The sequence below is a fragment of the Salmo trutta genome, chromosome 19 (assembly GCF_901001165.1).
Source record: "Salmo trutta chromosome 19, fSalTru1.1, whole genome shotgun sequence".
NCBI lineage: Eukaryota > Metazoa > Chordata > Actinopteri > Salmoniformes > Salmonidae > Salmo > Salmo trutta.
This window is the reverse complement of record NC_042975.1, coordinates 14933607-14953936: the sequence shown is the minus strand read 5'-3', so window position 1 is coordinate 14953936 and position 20330 is coordinate 14933607. Positions and strand designations below refer to the sequence as shown.

The window sequence follows — 20330 nt, the reverse complement described above, 5'->3', positions numbered from 1 at the left end:
CACAGTTCCTAAGCAATTTCAATACACTTATGACTCAAAGAATCTTCAACTCTAAGGTACTTTTCTGAGCTCTCCTAGCTGTGCCGTTGAGGAACTAGAGCAAGCACACTTGTAGTTGTAGTTGTTTCATCCCCATCACACAATTACTGTTGTTGTTTACGCAATCTAAAAACGGTCCATTTTATAAATCACAATCTGGGTCAGGTGGGCTTGTTCTTTTACCAACATGACTAGCTAAGTTATAAGTTAGGCTTTCACAAGGCAATTCAGAAAAACAGATTGTAATTTTGGTGCGCATAGAAAGGAGTCATGAGTGCATTCAAGTGCGTGTGCCACGGCAAATGTTCTTCTCAATAAACAAACAAACAGGCTCATTCTGTTCAGAACAACCCAGGGTATAACGCCATGTCATCTTGTAACTGTACATCAAACATAGTGATCATAAACATTGACACTGTATATGACATGAGTTTTATGATATGGAAATGTGAAGTGCACATTTGTGCTTGGGTGTTTGGCTTGCTTGTATGACAACAAAGCTGTATTTATTATAATCCTCTGTCTCACCTTTCAAAATACATCGAGTCATCTTAATTTACAGGATTTTCCTCACTCAACAAAACATTTCCAAAAGTTGGCCAATTAGTGGGAGGGATGGGAGCAACTTCTTGTTGCGCTGTGCTCAAGTTCAGAACGGCTGTCAGTCAAAACCCATACAGCCTTGTGAAAGCACTGAGCCAAAGCTCTGACGTCATGTATAGCATATTACTGTACAGCCACAACGTTCCAATTTAGGCACTTATTAGCAGGGTTTGGAACCGGTTCAGGGAACAGTACCGAAAACCGTTTACATTTTTTAGGGGGGGGGGGACAGAAACGGAACCGGGAACGAAAGTGATCCATACGGTTTCCAGAACGAAACCGTTATTTTAAAAGGATGGGAACCGGATAATAACGTTATTTTACGTTCCAGGCATTTTTATTCTAATCCCACAAAAAAACGCAACAAAGTGCCTATGCAAAGCCCTCACTCTATCACTTATAAATCTATTACAGTGTCTGCCTGCATGCTGAAAAAAATTGTTGCCAGTGTGTTTCTTACAGTGTTTAGGCTACCTGCCCCTTCCCCCTCAGAAACATAGGCTACTGTACTCACGTTTTAATGAAATAGCTAAAGAAGAATGGATTACGTTTTTCAATGCTATGTAGGTAAGGATACTATAGGCCTAGTTATCACATTTCGGTTGGATTTATTAACTACAAAAAGCTAAGACGTGTTTTTAATTCAGGTGCCGCTCTGCACACACAAACTTGTTTGCTAGCTAGCTCAAGCTTGTTAGCTAGCTAGCTCAAAGGACATTCAAAGTTCCTCCATTGCAGCCACTCCTCCTAGGTATAATTCTGTGGACCTAATTCAGATAATGCATGTCATAACAAGATGCCCAGAGCTTTAAGCCTCCTCTTCAATCCTCACTCGCTCTCTCCCCACCCACCAAATTTCAGTCGCATCTTGCGCCATAGGCTACACTTGTCTTTCCATCACGCATGTGAACAACTAGCTTGCCTGCTGTATTCACACTGATTGGTTGTCACGTCCTCACCAGTAAAGGGGTCATTTGTAATTGCAGTATGGTCAGGGCGTGGCAGGGGGTGATTGTTTTGTGCGTTTTTTTTTTTTGGTTCTAGGGGATTTTGGTTCTAGTTTTCTATTTCTATGTTTCTTTTTCTATGTGTGGCCAGGTATGGCTTCCAATCAGAGGCAGGTGTCTTTCGTTGTCTGTTATTGGAAGCCATACTTAGGCAGCCTGTTTTTCCTGTGTTTTTGTGGGTGGTTATTTTCTGTATAGCCTGTGTGCCTTATGGAACTGTTTCATCGTCTGTTTATTTTGTTTTGAGTGTTCTTTCCAAATAAAGAAGAAAGATGAGCACTATACCCGCTGCATATTGGTCACCTTTCATCGACGCCTGTGACATTGGTGAAGTAATTTAATGAGCTAAATGTAAAAAACGGTTGATTTCACAGGTTAAAAAAGGAACAGAATGGAACGATATAAACCGGTACTTTTTGGGGATTTGAACCGGTTCAGAATTTTATTTTGCTGGTTCGAACAGTGAAACAGAACAAAAAAAATGGTGGTTCTGTTCATCATTTTGGTTCCAACCCCTGCTTATTAGTGCCCAAATATGCCATTTTGAACCAGTATATGGGTACGAGTGTAAAGGCCTACGAGACTACCGCAGCTAGCAGAAATGGGAGGCAAGAGCACTTTTCCCTTCCACTCTGCACCTCATATTTTCATGGGATTCAACAATGCATCAAAATAGAGGAAGATCATGGATCATAGATTACAGTGAACATTCAACATTTACTATGTGAAATAATTAAAAGGCACAAATATACACAGCATTGACAGTACGAACACCTCAGCATGCTGGCCTGAAAATAGGTGATCACATTCAGCTGCCCAAGAGTATACCCAAACATCTGTGTCTGTTATAGAAAGAGACTATGAACATGATAAAAACACCAAATGTATTTCTAGACAACTCAAACACTTTTTTTTGTCTTTCTTTTTTGTGACTTGCAAACAATGTCAGAGTTAGGATGGGAGGTGACAGAAATCAATTCAACCAGGACCCAAACTGAGAGGTCATACTGAAGCATGCAAAACAGGCTATCAAAATGAGTCAATAAGGTGAAAAAAATAAAAAGGGAGGAATCAAACACAAAGTCAAAAGAAAAATGTGTTGGGGGGAGGGGAGTGTTGCTTGACTGTACAGACAGGACCATTCCTCAAGCAACTTACTCAGCGTCTTCGTCCCATACCCGTCATCACCTATTCCTGGGATGTCCTACATGGCCGTCCCAAGAGAGCAAAGACAAGGAGACAGGGCAGGGATAGCCAGAAAGGTGGAAGGAAGAGGTAAGTGGCATTAAAGAGGGGAAGCTGTGAAATCCTGAAAGGCAAGATTAGTTAGCCGAGCTCAGATCATCTGTCTCAGTTCAGACACAAGACGACCAGCCTGAACGGGTCATAACCAGTCATAAACTGTATTTAGAAAACAAAAAAAAGTAATATCAGATAACAGGGACTATTGGACCACTTTGTGATAGATGATGGCCGGGGTAGTTTTTGAGGAACCACTGGTGACTGCTCAGTGTTGATCCTGATCTGAGCACCCAGACACCATCACTGCACCAGAGCCAACAGAGAGAAAAAAGAAAGAAAGCTAGGAGGGGGACCTCCATGAAAACCCTCTCCCTGCACACGTCTCCACAACCTATATGTCACCTATATGTACCTGTGTCGGTGTGTGTACCTGTGTCGGTGTGTGTACCTGTGTCGGTGTGTGTACCTGTGTCAGTGTGTGTGTGTATTCAAGCCTACTTACGTTCTGAATCACTGCCATCCTGCTCACCCAACTCCTTGTTCTTGTAGAATGGGAACTTTCGTGTAAAGATGAAGTTGTTTTTACGCTTGTCATTGAATGACTGTGGAGGAAAGAAAGCATGGGGTGGGGCAAACAGGGAGCTCTAATTGTTGTCATATTCATGCTGACAAACCAACTAGCTGCAATATGTGGGACATGAAGAAATTATGGCGTGGTCACAAGAAATGGACTACAGGACTGACATCACAGTACTGACATTACACTAGATGACTCATCCATCAGAGCAGGGTTGAATTATAACCTAATCATATATAAATATGTTGCTTAGCTAATACAAATGATCATGAATTAATCATGACATTTCACAAATCTCTCATTTTGTTTCACAAATGGGATTTGTAATAGGCTGTTCGATGATAACACTGTCAAAATGACTCAATGTGTGATAGAGAAGAACTACACAGTAATAATTTGCCATCATTTCCTTCATGTGCACAATTGCACCCAAGACATTCTCAAACACTTGAAAATAAAACGAAATAACAGAGCACGTGTCAAACACACAGATAAATGCCGGAATATGGTATGCCATGCAGCAAAGACGTTAACAGGATCATGCTATGACATTAGGAACATGGCTGTGATACAAATGATGTCCAACAATCATGCAGGTTAGAACTTCAGGAGGTGGAGGGATGAGATCCCATGCCATGGCTGAAAGAAATCAGGTCATTGTTGCCTAAAGCGATATATTTAGATAGGCTTGTGAAGATATAAAATCCTAAATTAACAAACATATAAAGAATTATGGTACGAAGGGGTCAGATTGATCAAATGTTGTGTGTGTTAAATTACAAACAAACAAAATTAAAGGAGAGAAGTTGTGCATAGCGCTGTTTGAGAAGCTAGGAGGCGGCGTGGAGGAGAAAGAAGGAATTGCAGTTGTGATGTTTATTTGCGACGAATACTCATTTGCATACATGTGCTTCATAAATCCGATTCTAAAGGTATAATTGTTAAACCAGCAATGATCACCGAAACTGGTTCAATACCAGCCTCAACTACGTACACTTCTGTTCAAAAGTTTGGGGTCACTTAGAAATGTCCTTGTTTTTGAAAGAAAAGCAAAGAAATTGTCCATTAAAATAACATCAAATTGATCAGAAATACAGTGTAGACATTGTTAATGATGTAAATGACTATTGTAGCTGGAAACGGCAGATTTTTTATGGAATATCTACTTAGGCGTACAGCGGTCCATTATCAGCAACCATCACTCCTGTGTTCCAATGGCACGTTGTGTTAGCTAATCCAAGTTTATAATTTTAAAAGGCCAATTGATCATTAGAAAACCCTTTTGCAATTATGTTAGCTCAGCTGAAAACTGTTGTCCTGATTAAAGAAGCAATAAAACTGGCCTTCTTTAGACTAGTTGAGTATCTGGAGCATCAGCATTTGTGGGTTTGATTACAGGCTCAAAATGGCCAGAAACAAAGAATAAACTCATCAGTCTATTCTTGTTCTGAGAAATGAAAGCCATTCAATTTGAGAAATTGGCAAGAAACTGAAGATCTCGTACAACGCTGTGTACTACTCCCATCACAGAACACCACCAACTGGCTCTAACCAGAATAGAAATACGTGTGGGAGGCCCCGGTGCACAATGGAGCAAGAGGACAAGTACATTAGTGTCTAGTTTGAGAAACAGACACCTCACACGTCCTCAATTGGCAGCTTCCTTAAATAGTACCCGCAAAACACCAGTCTTAACATCAACAGTGAAGATGCGACTCTGGGATGCTGGCCTTCTAGGCAGAGATTCAAAGAAAGAGCCATATCTCAGACTGGCCAATAAAAATAAAAGATTAAGATGGGCAAAAGAACACAGACAGAGGAACTCCGCCAAGAAGGCCAGCATCCCGGAGTCGCCTCTTCACTGTTGACGTTGAGACTGGTGTTTGCGGGTACTATTTAATGAAGCTGCCAATTGAGGACTTGTGAGGCGTCTGTTTCTCAAATTTTATTGGTCACATACACATGTTTAGCAGATGTTATTGCAGGTGTAGCGAAATGTTCATATACTATAGCAACCTTAGTTCAACACCTGGAGACCTAATCAAGAGATGTTAGCCTATTGGGGAGGCTAAAATAGGTATAGTTCAGGTATAATCCAAGGGGAAGTTGTGTATCTCTTTACTGGAAGCTTAGGGACATTATTTTAGCTATAACCGTGCAAAATGTCAGTACAACTTTTCTATATTTTTGAGAAATGTGAAGAGAGGCATCCGTTAAACATTTAAATACATTTGTATGATCTAACCCTCCAAAACCTTTTGGAACCCGTTTTAAAAAGAGTGCAGCGAATACAACACAAAATCTACTCGTTACTTGTAACATAGGCAGGCAAAAACACTGATGAACATGGCCAAATGTCCTGCTGTAAGGCCAAAATGGACAAAGAGTTTGAAGGATGTATGGTGATTTGGCTTCTGCAGAGGTTGGCCCAGGGACCGATATGACATTAAAGGAAAAAAATTGCCTCTAATGCTTCACAAAAAAATCGAATTATACAATGTGCAATGTTTATTTAGGGTAAGGGCTGTGAGGTAAAGCTGTCAGGGAGAAGGTGCTGCCCTGCAGAGATGTGATGTCTTTGCCACTCAGGCAGAGAGACCTCGGGCTAATGCTTTAGATGAACATAAATTACTATCACAACTTCTCCTAATGCGAGGGGAAAGCTGAGACGTAAATCTGAGAAACCTGACGTGAAATCTGAAAGTTGCTCTTGATAACGTTACACATCCACATTTCACGTGTATTAAGACAAAAACAAAGGTTTAGAGGTTTAGAAGCTACTTTCTCTACTTCATATCACAAAGGAATGTAATTGATATATGGGTTTACAACCATTTCCATTTCAGAAAATGTCTTCCTTCAAAAGTTAAGTTGGCTTGCCAGTCCTTAGTATAAGATCTTAGCACTTACCCCTTTGGAATCGATTGTTCCAGGTTTGGCATTGAACTTCACTGTCTTTAGACGAGCTCGTTCTTTCCTCTCAACCCTGCCAGTACCAGGACAGAGACACATGGACAAAAACAGTCATGCTACAGTGGGATTTCCATTTCTCCAACGCTATCTGCTGGAATTGATTTGTTTTAAAACAATGTTTGTGCTTGTCATCTTTGTGTGGCTTCACTCAGTTGTCATATGCAGGTGCAGCAGCACCCCCTGGTCTACCAGGTGCAGCAGCACCCCCTGGTCTACCAGGTGCAGCAGCACCCCCTGGTCTACCACACCTATTGCACCTCTTGAGATGGGTTAAATGCTGTAGGCTTGGAGACAGTAGACCTGTATAATCTCTCACATGAAGCCTAATTTAAAAGTATCTGGTGTAGAATTAAGTTTTTCTTGCAGTAAAATGATACAACAAATGTTAATTTTGTTGCGGGAACAGGAATGAAGAACCGTTTTCTTTCAGCCACTCTCAGGCAATTTTTCAGAGAAGGTAGGGACGTAGAGTCCACTGTCTCCCAGAAGCTAACCTTTTGGTTAAGCACTTTGAAGTTTAGTTTAACAAAGCCACCACTTACCTCCTCTTGCTGGGGATGACCCCCATCTCTTCGCTGTCCCCATCAGGGGTCACCCTCCGAGCCTGCCACCATTCATCGTCTGAGGCATTGATGACGTGGAGGATGTCCCCATACCTGAAGCTGAGGCCCTGGCTAGGGAGTCCACTGTCTTTGGCCTTTTCATAGTCGAACAGTGCCCTGTGAGGGAAACAGAGGGAGACATGCTATTATAGAAAAATTACGTTAAATGCCATCTATTCAGGATGACTTTAACTAAGTCCAAAAGAGACCCACCTGACGTAAAGGGAGCGTTTCTGATTGGTTCGGAGGGATCCGGACCCAGAGCTCATGCTATGGTTCATCATCTGTTCCCGCAGATCATGGATTTTGGCCTCGAAACGCCCGTACTCTGCAAGTGAAAGACAACAACACCCAGGATTACAATAATGTTCTGTTTTACACTCAATGTAGACTGCTCTACATTGCAAAGGAAAGGGAGGAGAATCTGTTCAGAACAGTAACCTAGGTTGGCCCTGGTCAAAAGTAGTGCACTGTGTAGGGAATAGGGTGCCATTGAGGATGCATCCCTAAATGATCATGGTGACATTTAATGTGCATCAGTAAAGAGAGAAACAAAATAAAATGCTTACATTTCAAATGGACAGAACCAATGTTTTCAACTTCTTTATATTGATTGATGATGCATGTACAATATGTATTACCATGTAAAAAACACCATATATACAAAAGTATGTGGACACCCCTTCAAATGAGTGGATTCGGCTATTTCAGCCACACCTGACAGGTGTATAAAATCGAGCACACAGCCATGCAATCTCCATACACAAACATTGGCAGTAGAATGGCCTTACTGAAGAGCTCAGTGACTTCCAATGTGGCACAGTCATATGATGCAACATTTCCAACAAGTCAGTTCGTCAAATTTCTGCCCTGCTAGAGCAGCCCTGGTCAACTGTAAGTGCTGTTATTGTGAAGTAGAAATGTCTAGGAGCAACAACGACTCAGCTGCGAAGTGGTAGGCCACACAAGCTCAAAGAACGGGACTGGCGAGTGCTGAAGCGTGTAAAAATTGTCTGTCCTCGGTTGCAACACTCACTACCGAGTTCCATACTGTCTCTGGAAGCAACGTCAGCAAAATAATTGTTCGTCGGGAGCTTCATGAAATGGGTTTCCATGGCCGAGCAGCTGCACACAAGCCTAAGATCACCATGTGCAAAGCCAAGCGTCATCATTTTACTGGAGTGGTGTAAAGCTCGCCGCCATTGGACTCTGGAGCAGTGAAAACACGTTCTCTGGAGTGATGAATTACGCTTCATCATCTGGCAGTCCGACGGATGAATCTGGGTTTGGCGGTTGCCAGGAGAGGCTACCTGCCCCAATGCATAGTGCCAACTGTAAAGTGGTCTGGTTGAGGAGGAATAATGGTCTGGAGCTGTTTTTCATGTTTCAGGCTAGGCCCCTTAGTTCAGTGAAAGGAAATCTTAAAGCTACAGCATACAATGACATTCTAGACGATTCTGTGCTTCCAACTTTGTGGCAACAGTTTGGGGAAGGCCCTTTCCTGTTTCAGCATGACAATGCCCCCTGTGCACAAAGTGAGATCCATAAAATGGTTTGTCGAGATTGGTGTCGAAGAACTTGACTGGCCTGCACAGAGTCCTAACCTCAAGCCCATCGAACACCTTTGGGATGAATTGGAATGCCAACTGTGAGCCAGGCCTAATCTACCAAGATCAGTGCCCGACCTCACGAATGCTCTTGTGGATGACTGTTTCTCTCGGTTTTGGATTGTTGCAGGGGGATAGGACAGAGAACAGGGTCGATAATGGAGGTCCTTTTGGCTCCGGGTGTACAGATCCCCTAGGTACAGATGTAGGATCAACTTCCCCTCCCCAAATCATAACATTAAACTATTAGTGGGGAAAATGCCAAACTGACCCAAGATCAGCATCTAGGGCATAAATTCAATCCGGAGTGTGGAAGATCCACACTATAGCGCAATTGAAGTTAAAAGGCAATGTTCCTGCGTTCCCGGATACTTCATTGAAGGTAAATGCTGCATATGTCGACTCGATCTGAAATTACCTTTACATTTAAATTGCGCTATAGTGCGGATCTTCCTCTGTCCGGATTGAATCTAGCCTTAGGGAAACTTCCCCCTACACCTTCCTATTGAGTGAACACTCTGATTACAGCTCTGAGACTCCCCTTCCCTCCACCACAGCCTATACAAGGTGACATATTCTCGACATACAACAAGCAGACAATGTTAGACACTGTCCAAAGGTAACACACGGTACAGAAAGCTCAGATAGTTCTCCTAAATTTTGCTCTTAGAACTGCTGTGAGGTCCCTTGCATTCCCATCCAAACCAAATGTCCACAAAAACCTTCAGAAATCTTCTTCTCATGAACTGTAAATCAGATTGACTCAACTTGGGTTTGTAATTCTGTATGCATAATGTAGGTAAGGACAGTAGCCTATAGGGGTGCTATGGAAGCATTAAGCCACCTGGTGGCACTGTAGAAAATGCACATACTTATAGCTCTTTGCTCGTTTGACATTTGGAAAAAGGCTCAAAGCTTAAAGTCCCCCTAGCAGCCCAAATCATCCCAGTCTCTGAAGTATCTTTAAAGCTACTGTAAAACGATTTGGATGCGAGTCAACGATTGGTGACCATTGCTAGGTAAATCAGATGGAAAAGTGGTGATTGCAGTCTTTATTTGTCCATAAACAATCATTATATTTGGGAGAGTAATTTGGGTGAACTATTCCTGTACTGAAACACTGCTGTAGCAGTCGCCTCTACAGAGCAGAGCAGCCATGCAGCTAATGAGGCAGAGAGACTCACTTCAGCCTAAAGCCCACACATACCTCGGTACAGCGGTCAGCTAGGCAGGACTGAGAGCGCATGACCCAGTCAATCAGACTAACCTTCGGACTGAGAGAGTTCATCACCCAGATGAACAGGTATAATCAAAAGGTTTTATACAAAATAATACCACACAAATCATCCAAAGAGGGAATCTGAGTCTTAAAGCCAATTTCTTCCCAGACACGTGACGTGTTTCCCCCTGAGATTGCAGAGATTTAGGGGAGAACAAGAGCAGAATCGCACAGGCTTGGCTGGCAGAGCTGTCCCTTCAATGAGAGAGATAATAATGCGCATTGCAACCTGCAGGAAAACAATACTGATGTGTAGAGCGAGAGAAAGAAAGAAAGAAAAATATAGAAAAAGATTCAATGCTGTAACTAGATGAGGTTCTAAAACAGGTCTTGTAATATGTCAACAGATTAGTGTCATCTGTAGAAAAACCTTTGAGTGTCTCTAGAAATTGTAAAAAGATCCATTCCTCAAGCTTTGTATAGTTTGACAAAGATGCTAAGTCTACCGTCTTAATTTGAGATGCGTTAAATCTTGTTTTGTTCCACTTAAGCTTTAGTTCCTTGAGTAAAACAAAATGTTGGTACCTATACTCTTCATTACAACCCAGCATGCAGAGAACAAAGCAATGCATACACACATCAACTTGCAGAGCTTTCATTCATAATTCTCCTCTCTTTCTCATACACAAGCGCACACACACCACACAGGCACAGACACACAGCTGACTAGCACACATACCTCTCTGTGTGTGCTTCAGCTCCCCTATCCTCCTTTCTCTGCTACTACTAGTCTGTCTCACTCTGGGGGCTGCCTTCCTGTCTTCTGTTCGCCTGGATACTGCACGCTCACTCACTCAGCACGCTCACTCACTCAGCACGCTCACTCACAGTCCTCTGACTTTGCCCAGTGCAACAGTAAGCAAGCCAACATGCATGGGGGAAGGAATATCTTTCTCCTCTGGCAAGCTGAAGGAGGGATAGAGGAGAGACCAATTGGGAAGGTGTTTGTAACAAGGAGTACGCAGGCAGCAGTGGTAACATCCATTGGCTGCTATCCAAGTATAGTAGAGCACAATCCCCAAACACCTGCCCCAGTATGGAAAAGGGGAGGGAAGCATTTTTCATCCTCCCGTTACTATCTATCAAAATGACTTCTCGTTTTATTTCTCTGCTGCAGTACGAAAATGTATGCACTCACTACTGTTAGTCACTCTGGATAAGAGTGTCTGCTAAATTACTAAAATGCACAAATCAGATAAAGTTAATTGAGTGGAATGAATCCTATGACGGGCAGATTGGAAAACTAGTGGGCAGGAAGCAAATGAAGAAGGGGTAAACTGAAAAGGATGATGCCACACCTCTAATAATTTCTTATTCATTCATTATGCCGTTAAATACAGCCGTGTAAATCTAAGCTGTATATGCAACTGGGTAGACTATATTAGACTCCCGTCATGCACTGAATGGCTATAACGATAGGCAGCCTGGAAATACTTGAGTCCATGTGGAATCCCTTGGATGAGTGTCAAACTCCTTACTAAAAAGTTCCAACAGAGAAATCACACCAGATGATATTAAAATGTGCACTGATAGGTTATCATGCCAACAGATTCTGGCCCTCGAATTCATGTACACAATTCAGACTCCATAAACGGGTGTCTTTCAGAGACACTACCATGAAGAAAACATGTATGAAATGTATGATAAGATTATATGATGTAATGTATGAAAGAATATTACAAAACAAGATGCCCGTTTGTGTCCATAAAGATAGTTTATCTCTGTGTATTGCTCCCTTTAGAATCACCTGATTCAAGCCCTCAAAAGGTAAATCTGGATAGTATTAGACAGCTGCCCAAATCTATTTCACAAGCACTCTCAACACTGGGATCATGATGGAGCTTCTTTCTGACACATGCATTGAGGGGGAAAATAGTCGTGGCACAACATGTTACATAGAGACAGGGTTATCCAAGATCCAAGGTTATCCAAGTAACTGAATCCTCTGTAATTTGGAACGCTTAAAATGATAACATAAAATGCATCAGAAATAGTAATTATAGCAACTGAATTTACAGTCACCTAAACCATTGTCTAGGTTTCCCTAGGGAAAGGGTGTGAACATGTGCTTTAATATTAAAGGGATAGTTCATCCAAATTACCCATGTTTACCTGGCCACTGTCTCCAAATGCTAGCTTTTTAGCACTTATGACACAAAACCAATGCAAGTGAATATCTCTGATTCAGATTTGTTGGTATTTCGTCAATCATCTTTAACAAACTTTATTGAGTTACACAATACATTTTAAACACCTTGGGAGGATTTGGACATGAAAACGCAGAAATCGGAAAGATTTCTCTTTCAAAACAAAAGCACTTTGATATTTTGTAAAGAATGTATATTTAGAAAATACATGAAATACATGAATAAGGAAGACAGGAATAGTAGCTTAGGTGCTACCTAAAATTACTTGTTTTTCTCTCTGCATGTACTTGTGTGTCATGATGACTGGGTTTGTCAGTTACCTATATACATGTGTGGCAATAATAAAAAAGAATAATATTAATAATAATAAAACAGGGACAAATACTAGGAACCAATTTACTAAGATTTGCCCTGGTTCAATGTTGGTCTAAAAAATTTTTTAAGAATAAAACAAAACAAAAAAGCTTAAATAAATGAAGAATTAAACAGGCAATTAAGTGGGTTGGCCTTGAGTTTCATTTTTAATTTCACTCTTTAAAGCGTGGTGCAGACTTTTAATGTAGTCAAAGATTTAGAACATCTGGCCATTATCAAACAAATTCAAGGGAGAAAAGTGACAAAGTGCAAAAAGTTTAAAAGAATCCAACAAGAAGAGGATGTGTAAATGGGTGGATGGAGAAGGATGTGTTGATGGATGGATGGATGGAATAGGATGTGTTGATGGATGGAATAGAATGTGTAGATGGCTGGATGGATGAAATAAGATGTGTTGATGGATGGATGGATGAATAGGATGTGTTGATGGATAAAATAAGATGTGTTAATGGTTGGATGGATGAATAGGATGTGTTAATGGATGGATGGATGAATAGGATGTGTTAATGGATGGATGGATGAATAGGATGTGTTAATGGATGGATGGAGAAGGATGTGTTGATGGATGAATGGAATAGGATGTGTTGATGGATGGAATAGAATGTGTAGATGGCTGGATGGATGAAATAAGATGTGTTGATGGATGGATGAATAGGATGTGTTGATGGATGAAATAAGATGTGTTAATGGTTGGATGGATGAATAGGATGTGTTAATGGATGGATGGATGAATAGGATGTGTTAATGGATGGATGGATGAATAGGATGTGTTGATGGATGAATAGGATGTGTAGCTGGATGGATGGATGGAATAAGATGTGTTGATGGATGGGTGGAATAGGATGTGTTGATGAATGAATGAATAGGATGTGTTGATGGATGAATGAATATGATGTGTTGATGGATGAATAGGATGTGTAGCTGGATGGATGGAATAAGATGTGTTGATGGATGGGTGGAATAGGATGTGTTGATGGATGAATAGGATGTGTGGCTGGATGGATGGATGGAATAAGATGTGTTGATGGATGGGTGGAATAGGATGTGTTGATGAATGGAATAGGATGTATTGATGGATGATGTGAGATCTTGATGCCTTACACCAGGAAAAAGCACAGTGGGCATTGGTTAGGGGCTCTGAGCTGGGGTATAGTGTCAAGACCTGAATGACAGGCTGTGACCGAAGTCTCCTTCTACATTCTGTATTTACTACAGTTGGGTGCATTAAATGTTTACATTTACATTACATTTCAGTCATTTAGCAGACGCTCTTATCCAGAGCGACTTACAGTAGTGAATGCATACATTTCATTTCATACATTTTTTTTTTTTTTTTTGTACTGGCCCCCGTGGGAACCCACAACCCTGGCATTGCACACACCATGCTCTACCAACTGAGCTACAGGGAAGGCCTACATGTGCTGCGATTCATTTCCTCAAACGTTTGCAGCGAATTCATACATTGTTTTATCAGTGATAAACAGTTTAATATAAACAAAAACCTTTATGATGTGTAACCATTTGTAATTTTGAAGTGATTTTTCATCGTTGCAAAGGCGAGGGATGCAATTACCACTCCAATTGAAGAATGACCCAGGACATAGTATAAGAATTCGGTCACAGTCATATAGAAGGGGTGTGCATGGGAATGAGGTATGTACAGTTGAAGTCGGAAGTTTTACATACACCTTAGCCAAATACATTTAAACTCAGTTTTTCACAATTCCTGACATTTAATCCTAGTAAAAGTTCCCTGTCTTAGGTCAGTTAGGATCACCACTTTTTTTTAAGAATGTAAAATGTCAGAATAATAGTAGAGAGAATTATTTATTTCAGCTTTTATTTCTTTCATCACATTCCCAGTGGGCCAGAAGTTTACATACACTCAATTAGTATTTGGTAGCATTGCCTTTAAATTGTTTAACTTGGGTCAAACGTTTTCGGTAGCCTTCCACAAGCTTCCCACAATAAGTTGGGTGAATTTTGGCCCATTACTCAGCAGCATTGTATTTTATGGCAATGTACTGGTATTTAGTAGACAATTACAGTTCTGTCCCTTAAAAAGTTACATTTACTTAACACTTTCTACAGTGAGGGTGACCCGCGGAGTTCCATATAACAGCAAGTGCTGTCAAATACTCCCAAATGTTCCTTTTATGACCTGCTGTTGCCAAAGTCATGGGGAAAAAAGTCCTGACTGTCACAGGATCCAACGAAAGTGGCGCCCCTCCTCGGTCGGGCGGCGCTCGGCGGTCGTCGTCGCCGGCCTATTAGCTGCCACCGATCGTTGTTTCAGTTTCGTTTAGTTTGTCTGTCTGTTCCGCACCTGTTTTGTGTATGTCATTAGTGGGGACTTATTTAATGTGTGTTTTCAGTTGGGATTTTGTGCGGGATTGTTTGTTGTCCACTCAGGACGGTGGGCCCTGTGAATGTAGTTGCTTCGCTGGTTGTATTTTGGATGCTTTTGTATTTTTTGTGTTTTGTGCTGGCTGACGTCTTATTTCTCTCTTCGGACCGTTTTGCCCTGTGTTTTGGGTTGGTCATTATTATTACGCGCCCTTCTGTTTTGGCGTGACCAGTTTGTTGCCGGAGAAAATAAAGACTGTATACTTTACCTCTGCTCTCTGCGCCTGACTCCAACCACCACTCCTAGAATCGTCTGACACTGACGTTCTTTCATTTGATTTTCAGCAATTATATTGGCAGATTGTTCCGTTTGTGAACTACATTTACATTTGGTCTTATCCAGAGCAACTAGGGTTAAGTGCCCTGCTCAAGAGCACAGACAGGTTTTCACCTAGTCGGCTCAGGGATTCGAATCAGCGACCTTCCGGTTACTGGTCTATAGCTCTTAACCGCTAGGCTACCTGCTGTCCCAGCTATCTAACTTTCCAGCTGGATGTGCTCAAAACAAAAAGGCAATAGGTTCTGATTGGCAAATACATTTCTATGACCAAATGTACCGTGTACTGATTCTGAGGACAATCTTCCCAGAATACACCTTTACACAGTGATTCTTAAAGTCCAGGCCCATGACTCCCTCTTACTGCAGACATCCCATGAAGTATTGCCAAAGACAACTGCTGACTTTAATCCAACATGACATGTCTTGGCACACTAATCAAAGCAACTCAATGCACCACAGGCAATGTACTGGAGATTTATAAGACGGAGATGGACAGAAAATGTCCCTCGTGGGTTATTAGTGTTTATTTGCTTTTGTGAAATGATGTTAAGTTTTTGTCCACAGGATTTGGTTATCCTAGGGCAGTGGTCGCCAACCTTTTCTGAGCCTATTCAACATTAACACAGTCTTGTCTGAGTGAGGGTTGGGTAGTGATATATTTGTTTTTTATTCTACTCACGGTGCCGGTGCCTCTGTATCTGATAATCAGTCTCTCAGCGAATAGAGGGAGAGAGCAGCAGAGGTAGCCGAGTTCGCACCGCCAGTTAAAAAGGGGACAACTTCACCTACCCGATGTGCCAGGCAGCTTAATAAAGTGTACCTACAGCTAACAGCACGAGAGAAATGTATAAAATAGGAGTGCGTATTTTTTATTGTTGGCCTTTTCACAGAAATGTTTGGCGATCGACTTGGAATGCCTTGAAGATCGACCAGTCGATCATGATCAACGGGTTGATGACCACTGTCCTAGAGTGCGTTTTGTCATGTGTCTTCCACCTTGATCATGAAGCTCAATGATTGGCTGTTACAGCTGACACTCACCCTCGGGCCTGTACTGAGCAATGATGGTGACAGTTTGGCCCGCCCCCTTTAGTGCTGCAGCCGCTTGCTCGTGGGTGGCCCCGCGTAGGTCGATGCCATTAACCTGCAGGGACAGAAAGACACACCCTACTACATTCATTTTTCACTTTTTACAACTGCAAACAAAACATATCAGGTTAAATAGGGCCATCCCTCCTTCCCTCTCTTTCCACTCATCCCATTCACCTCAATCCCTGTGTCTGTGTGTGTGTGTGTGTGTGTGTGTGTGTGTGCTCACTGCTCCAATGCATGTCTGACAGTGTGAGGAAGTGAAGAGACTGGGAAGTGAGAGACTACGTGCCTGAGAGAAAGCGAGGGAACAAGTTATTCTTAGACATGAAAATCAGGCCAGAGCTGAAATGCGCCTTAACTGCCTACTCTAATCAAGGTGCCAAGGCCAAAGAAGGCAAGTGCTTGGGCACCTCAACCACAGTTTTACATCCGTTTTAATCAGGCATCCAGAGTGATTTGAAAACCCACCTTACATGGTTGAAATAATAAAAAGTGAATACAGAAAGAGGTGTGTCTAACACGAGGGTTATACCTTTAAACATGTTTCCCAAAGTTGCATCACTCCATGTCAAATTGGTGATGAGTTATGACCACTACATGTTTGCCACTGTGTCAATATGTGGCTTGATGCTACCGTGTTACTGCCACTGTGTGGCTTGATGCTACCCTTTTACTGCCATAGGCTACTGCTCTTGTCATAAGCGTCGTAATGATCGGACCAAACTGCAGCGGGTATGTGAAACATCTTCTTGATTTATTAAAGAAATGAACACTGAACAAAAGAAATGACAAAAAACAGTCCTTAACCTCTCTGGGCTAGGTGGGACGAAATCGTCCCACCTACGTAACAGCCAGTGGAATCCTGTGGCGCGTTATTCAAATACCTTAGAAATGCTATTACTTCAATTTCTCAAACATATGACTATTTTACACCATTTTAAAGACAAGACTCTCGTTAATCTAACCACACTGTCCGATTTCAAAAAGGCTTTACAACGAAAGCAAAACATTAGATTATGTCAGCAGAGTACCCAGCCAGAAATAATCAGACACCCATTTTTCAAGCTAGCATATAATGTCACATAAACCCAAACCACAGCTAAATGCAGCACTAACCTTTGATGATCTTCATCAGATGACACTTCTAGGACATTATGTTATACAATACATGCATGTTTTGTTCAATCAAGTTCATATTTATATCAAAAAACAGCTTTTTACATTAGCATGTGACGTTCAGAACTAGCAAACTTCCGGTGAATTTACTAAATTACTCACGATAAACGTTCACAAAAAACATAACAATTATTTTAAGAATTATAGATACAGAACTCCTCTATGCACTCGCTATGTCCGATTTTAAAATAGCTTTTCGGTGAAAGCACATTTTGCAATATTCTAAGTAGATAGCCCGGCATCACAGGGCTAGCTATTTAGACACCCACTAAGTTTAGCCCTCACCAAAGTCAGATTTACTATAAGAAAAATTTTATTACCTTTGCTGTTCTTCGTCAGAATGCACTCCCAGGACTTCTACTTCAATAACAAATGTTGGTTTGGTTCAAAATAATCCATAGTTATATCCAAATAGCGGCGTTTTGTTCGTGTGTTCAAGACACTATCTGAAAGGGTAAAGAAGGGTGATGCGCCCGACACGTTTCGTGACAAAAAAATTCTAAATATCCATTACCGTACTTCGAAGCATGTCAACCGCTGTTTAAAATCAATTTTTATGCAATTTTTCTCGTAAAAAAGCGATAATATTCCAACCGGGAAATCGTGTTTTAGTACAAAGAGAGAGAAAATAAAAACATGGTGTCCCCTCATGCACGCGCCTCAGTCTCATAGTACTCTGACCGACCACTATCCAAACGCGCTAATGTTTTTCAGCCAGGGCCTGCAAAGCCACCATTCAGCTTTTTCCCGGTTTCTGAGAGCCTATGGGAGCCGTAGGAAGTGTCACGTTACAGCAAAGATCCTCAGTTTTCAATAAAGAGAGCCAAGAAGCCCAAGAAATTGTCAGACAGGCCACTTCCTGTAAGGAATCTTCTCAGGTTTTTGCCTGCCATATGAGTTCTGTTATACTCACAGACACCATTCAAACAGTTTTAGAAACTTTAGGGTGTTTTCTATCCAAAGCCAATAATTATATGCATATTCTAGTTTCTGGGCAGTAGTAATAACCAGATTAAATCGGGTACGTTTTTTATCCGGCCGTGTAAATACTGCCCCCTAGCCCTAACAGGTTTTAAAGGTACTCTGACTATACATGGAACAACCACCCACAAGACAAAAACCCCTACTTAAATATGGCCTCTAATCAGAGGCAACGAAATACAGCTGCCTCCAATTAGAGACCAATCCCAAACAATTCCACATAGAAATAGAAATACTAGAAAATCAAACATAGAAATACATAACATAGAACCCCAAAAACCCAACAATACAAAACAAACACACCCCTGCCACGTCCTGACCAACTACAATAACAAAATGACCCCTTTACTGGTCAGGACGTGACAGCTCTTTCCAAGATAATTTAACTTGTACATGATAATCAATCATTTCATCCACACTGCTCGCGAGCGTCTGCGTTTCCGAACGCTCAAAAATAACTTATATTTGACACTGAGCAGCCTTTTGTAAGTTCCGCCTCTTCCTTCTCCTCATTGGCTTTGAGGAGTATTATTTCTGTCAACAAACCAATGTGGGTGCTTGGAAGAGGAACGAGAAAAGAGAAATCAAAGCTAACAAACTAAAAGCTCAAAACTAACTAATTATGTTTCCTCTTTTATCTGTGTATTAATAGAGGGAGTAGAGATCCAGCAAAAGAAGGACCATATGCATTTCAGGTAAAATAATGTTTCATTTCGGTTTTGGTACAGCGATAAAATGTAATGCCAACCGTTACTGTAGTTAATTTTTATTTATTAAAGAAAATACAAAGTGTTGGTGTTCCTGGTTCCATATATGATCATTACAGTCGTCAGTTAATTTAGCATTAGCATTACATTAGCACATCAAATTTCAAAGACCTGTGGTATCCATGTTTTTTCAGATATCAACACCAAACTTGGTATATATCTTCATGGTCATATGGTCAATTATCTGTACAAGTTTGATTTGATAGTTTGGCTGATAGAATGAATGTATAGGCATTGGAATTTTGAGAAACAATTCATCAAATTCAATTGGCTTGTTAATCGGCCATCTTACGACATAGCAACGTTTTCTTCGCAATATAGTTAGGTGCACGTAGACCAGCGAGCACACATTAAATCTGGTGTCAAAAGGCTGTTCCTAGGACACCTAATAATCGTTCAACTAAGTTTTGAGATTACTTTGAACACGTTTTACTAAATTCAACAAATAATTCCAATTACGTTCAAACTGAAAAATGTGTGTGAATATAGAAATGATCAAATCAAATAAACAGACCTATGACTGCTTGCCTTATCATGGACAAAATAAATTAGTAAAGATATATAGTTTTGATAGAAGGCTACAGATATACAATGCCTGCAAGCGTTTGCACTCACATGTATCGACTGTACTGTACTGTGTGTGTACATAAGAGTGTCTTTGTTTACAGTATACGAAAATGACTTTGTACTGGGACTGTTTCTCAGGACCATCTTTAATATGGGACATCTCATGGATATAGTCTTGTCCATTATAGTCTCAGTATATTTATGAATACATGTACATACCTGTGTCTGTATGTAGAAACAATATCAGTATAAATGTGTACTTCATCCTGTGCGTTTGTTGGGGTAAACTCACCGACAGGATCTGGTCTCCCCTCCGCAGCTCTCCGCTCAGGTCGGCAGGCCCTCCCGCCAGGATGAAGGAGACGAAGATGCCCTCTCCGTCCTCCCCACCCACGATGTTGAATCCCAGGCCTGTGGAGCCCTTGTGGAGGACCATCCTCCTGGGATCCCTGTACAAACAGGTCAGATAGTACATCAGCTCAGCATCCGAGTCCGAGGGGCTTAGCATCTTGAATGTCCGTCCGGGAGAGAGAAGAAGAAGAAAGAGAACCAAGCAGTACAGATGCGTTGGCACGTAGAGCGTACAGGGCACAGTACGGAGATGGCAGAG

General features: G+C 41.4%; 1 protein-coding gene across 24 annotated transcripts in view; it reads right to left on the bottom strand.

Annotated features, from left to right (window-relative positions):
- The window catches only part of LOC115154037 (disks large homolog 2), a 325900-nt gene that overhangs the window by 9710 nt on the left and 295860 nt on the right, over window positions 1-20330 (bottom strand). For 18 of the 24 annotated variants that reach the window (XM_029699837.1, XM_029699833.1, XM_029699842.1 and 15 more), the window contains 6 exons: window positions 20013-20169; window positions 16179-16281; window positions 7257-7371; window positions 6984-7160; window positions 6379-6454; window positions 3394-3493 (listed from right to left, as the gene is read on the bottom strand). In XM_029699837.1, the coding sequence (XP_029555697.1) occupies window positions 3394-3493; window positions 6379-6454; window positions 6984-7160; window positions 7257-7371; window positions 16179-16281; window positions 20013-20169 (728 nt within the window). Of the gene's footprint in view, window positions 1-2807; window positions 2854-3393; window positions 4299-6378; window positions 6455-6983; window positions 7161-7256; window positions 7372-16178; window positions 16282-20012; window positions 20170-20330 lie in introns of those variants that run through there. The other 6 variants (XM_029699838.1, XM_029699839.1, XM_029699847.1 and 3 more) reach the window with 4 other exon arrangements.